The 3,956-nt window shown below is 48.3% G+C and overlaps 1 protein-coding gene across 2 annotated transcripts in view; it reads right to left on the reverse strand.

Moving 5' to 3' along the window:
* Positions 1 to 3,956, reverse strand: part of B4GALNT2 (beta-1,4-N-acetyl-galactosaminyl transferase 2) — a 26,855-nt gene that overhangs the window by 14,992 nt on the left and 7,907 nt on the right. For both annotated transcript variants that reach the window (XM_015570863.1, XM_015570862.1), the window contains one exon: positions 381 to 487. In XM_015570863.1, coding sequence (XP_015426349.1) covers positions 381 to 487 — 107 coding nt within the window. The remainder of the gene's footprint in view (positions 1 to 380; positions 488 to 3,956) is intronic.

A 3,956-nucleotide genomic window follows, 5' to 3' on the forward strand; every position in this document is an offset into this window, starting at 1 on the left:
CTGTACCTGCACGCCCGCACATGGTATTTTGTGGAAGAGCCACACTCAAGGTGCCAAAGAGCCGCATGTGGCTCGCGAGCCACGAGCCGCGGTTTGCCGACCGCTGCTGTAGGACACCAAAAATCCAATTGTGTCCTACGATTCCTTGAGGCTCACAGATATCTGTCCTCTTCGGTGTCATCTCATACCCGCAGGGAGGTCACAGCTACTAAGGGTGATCTCCAGTGGTGGAAACAGTGAGATTAACATTAAATGAAATCATTTCAAACTTTTTGCCTGGAGCTGGTACCCAGCAGGTACTCAATGAACGATTGCTCCCTCTTTTGCTTAAGAAGGAATAGGAAAGTTGCCCAAGTCCACTCAGGATGGGGCGGACCTACCTGGGATGGGAACTGTATGCAGGGGCATTACCTCCACCCCGTGGACCGGGTACCCAAAGGGGAGGTTGGGCGGAGCCAGCAGGGGCGGCGGGCGGGGCAGCCCTTCCCTGCAGAGAAAAGGAACCGTTAACAGCTGCCCTGACTCCCTTCCCGGGTTAGTTCTTAAAGTGGTGCCTGTGCCCCGAGCCTTGGGCGGCCAATGGGGAGAAATGGAAAGTAGATTGTAACCATCTCCCCTCCGTCCTCCCCTCCTCCATGACGCCCGGCCTCTTAACTCCACAAACGAACTGAGCAGTTTACAACAAAGCGCACAAAAAACAAAAATCATGACCAGCAAAAAAGAAGAAACGAGATAACCAGACGGTAGGGGCCAGCACAGCTGCAGCGGCTGAACACCGAAGTCACCTGTGGTTTTAATGATTTCATTCAAAGTCGCCTGGTAGCCAGGGTATGAAATGATTGTCAGAACTGGGGTCTTCTTAAAGGGGCAAAGGAGACCAATTCCTGGACGGAAGTCAAACTTTCCCGGCACTGCACCAGAACATAAAGTGTATCCCAGGAAACTGTGTACGCGAGTGGTTGCCGTCCACATATTTTCAGAGCAAACACAGTGATGATTTCCAAATGGTTTTGTTGTGGTAACGACATTCAGTCAAAGGCAAGTGCATAACACAATCCAGTGAGATCGGCTCTTTGAGGGACTAAGGCAGCGGTTCTCAACCTGTGGGTCGCGACCCCTTTGGCGGTCAAACGACCCTGTCACAGGGGTCGCCTAAAACCATCCTGCATATCAGATATTTACATGACAATTCATAACAGTAGCAACATGACAGTGATGAAGTAGCAACAAAAATAATTTTGTGGTTGGGTCACAACATGAGGAATTGTATTTAAAGGGCCAGAAGGTTGAGAACCACTGGACTAAGGTAACACGGCTGAAATGTAGCCTCGAGGGACCCAATTTAACCAAAGATACCACCACTCAGATTACCCGGAAGAGAGGTCAGACTATTGGAGTGAGTATTTATGGGAATATGAAAAAGACAACATTTAAAAATGGAAAAGGACCTAACTAGGCAATCAAAAGAGGAAATGCAAATGGAAAATAAACATATGAAACATGCTCAGCTTCAGTATTACTCAGGGAAATGCAACTTTAAAAAACAACCACCTTTTCATTAAAGTTTAAAGGTAAGGGCTCTGTAAGGTCGTCCTGACTTCCCAAGGTTTCAGGTTCGATCTGAGGCATGTACAAGAATCAACCAATGAATGCATAAATACGAGGGCTTGACACTACCTAGGCTTTTATTAGTATAGATGTTTGATGCATGCAAATCTTCATTTAAGGGCTATTTCCTCCATTCTCTTTTCTAGGTTTATTCCTAATAGTTCCTCCCAGGCACCCTTGCAAGAGGGGGAGCTCCCTCCTTCTCTCTTTGAACCCATACCCTCAGGACAAAGTAGAGCTTTTGCTCCTTCTCGGACCCGAGAGCCCTGGCGGTCCTCCATTCCTCTCTCTCTCTAAGATCAATACATGAAAAACTTTTTTAAAAGAATGAGGATATAATAAATCACAACAATAATAGTAGGTAATATTTTTGCAGTGCTTCTATATGTCAGGTCCTTTTTGAGTTACTAGTTCTCTGTATGTTAATACAATTCACCTTACAATAAGCTTCTTAAAAATATTTATTAATTAAATTGATTGGGGGGGCATTGGTCAACATGAACATATAGGTTTCAGAAGAACAATGCGAATGTATTCAATGCAATAGAACTGTGCACTTAAAATGGTTAAAATAGTAAATTCTATTGTTACAAGATTTGTGTATTGCACCATGTGCTCATCACCCAAAGTTAAATCTTCTGTCACCTTATATTAGGACCTCCTGCTCCCCACACAATAAGCTTTGGAGGGAGGTATCTCTTGTAATATTTCATATAAGGTACTGAAGTGCTATGAGGTTAAGTAACTTGGCACCTAGCTTGTTCCAAAGTTAAAGTCCTCAATCACAAATGCTATTATTTTATTACTAGAGGCCCAGTGCACAAAATTCATGCACTGGGGGTAGGGGGCGGTGTCTCTCAGCCCAGCCTGCACCCTCTTCAATCTGGGACATCCCTCTCACAATCCGGGACTGCTGGCTCCCAACGGCTTGCCTGCCTGCCTACCTGATTCCAGCCTACACCCTCTCCAATCTGGGACCAATTGGGGGATGTCCGACTGCTGGTTTAGGCCTGATCACCCCCAACTGCCCTCCCCTGCCGCAACCCACCTCCTCCGCTGGGACCTGCCTCCTCTGACCAAGGTGGCAGAGACACTGGGACTGGCCTCCTCCCCGCTGCACAGAGCTGCAGGACCCCCAGGCCTCACCGCGTAGAGTGGCCGCCAGGCCCCTGCCTTCGCTGTGCACATGGCCATCTTGTGGCCATCTTTGTGGCGGCCATCTTGTGGCAGCCATCTTGTGATGACGTCATGTACGAGGCTGCCCTGCACTGGTCTGGTCCGCCCCATTCTGCTCCTGCAAGACGTCATTGTATTTCAGCTTCAGCTCGAGCCTGGGAAACAGTCTTGGTGGAAAGGGAAACGGTGCTCCCAGAGCCAGAGGGGAGCTGACTTATACAGACTTCTGTCCCTGCCCCTGGTCCAACAGTTCTCCATGTAATACAGTGTTAGTTTTGTAGTATGCAATTATTTCATCAGTAAAAAAATTATGCCTCTCATCCCCCTTTTTGTTACATCTTATTTATTCCATCAGCTAATTTTGCTGCATTGACTAGTGCTTTCCTGACGATGTTAAGTGATAGCAGTGGGCATACTTATCTTGTTCCTGACAATAATGGAATAAGAAGCATGATTTTTTGTAATTGCCCTAGAGGCCCAGTGCACAAAATTCGTGCACCGGCCTGCACCCTCTCCAATCTGGGACCCCTCTATATGAAACATGCTCAGCTTCAGTATTACTATTATTCCTAATAGTTCCTCCCAGGCACCTTTGCAAGAGGGGGAGCTCCCTCCTTCTCTCTTTGAACCCATACCCTCAGGACAAAGTAGAGCTTTTGCTCCTCCTCGGACCCGAGAGCCCTGGCGGTCTACATTACCTCCTCTGAAAGTGCGCAAATTCCGTTTGTCTCCTCACTTTCACTGCAGGGAGGTCTTTCTGGCCATAGGCACCCTCAAAGTTGTAGCCCTGGCCTTTAGTTTCACAATGGCACTGATTTTTCGGGAACAGCCTAAAACAAGCCAGAAGACTGTGAACGTGACTGGGTGGGAGGAGTGGGGTTGAGTGAGGGGGAACCTGAGACCTTTCCCCACGTGTGTCCCTCTGAGAAACCGCCTTCCCCAGACCCTCTGTCCTGGAATATTCGCAGAGGCCCCTGACCAAGACCCAGGGAGGGGAAGGAGCGGAGAATGGGAAGAAGGGCCACTCTCTTCACTGATCCCCTGCACCAAACTTCTTTACACTTGAGAATCACAGAAATGCCAGTGGCATCTCAGCTCCACCAGCAGAGGAGGCTGGAGGGACACAGAGCTGGCAGTTAAATGGGCCCTCCAAGGTTTTAAGGGGCTTGCAG

This window comes from Myotis davidii, unplaced genomic scaffold (assembly GCF_000327345.1).
Source record: "Myotis davidii unplaced genomic scaffold, ASM32734v1 scaffold327, whole genome shotgun sequence".
NCBI lineage: Eukaryota > Metazoa > Chordata > Mammalia > Chiroptera > Vespertilionidae > Myotis > Myotis davidii.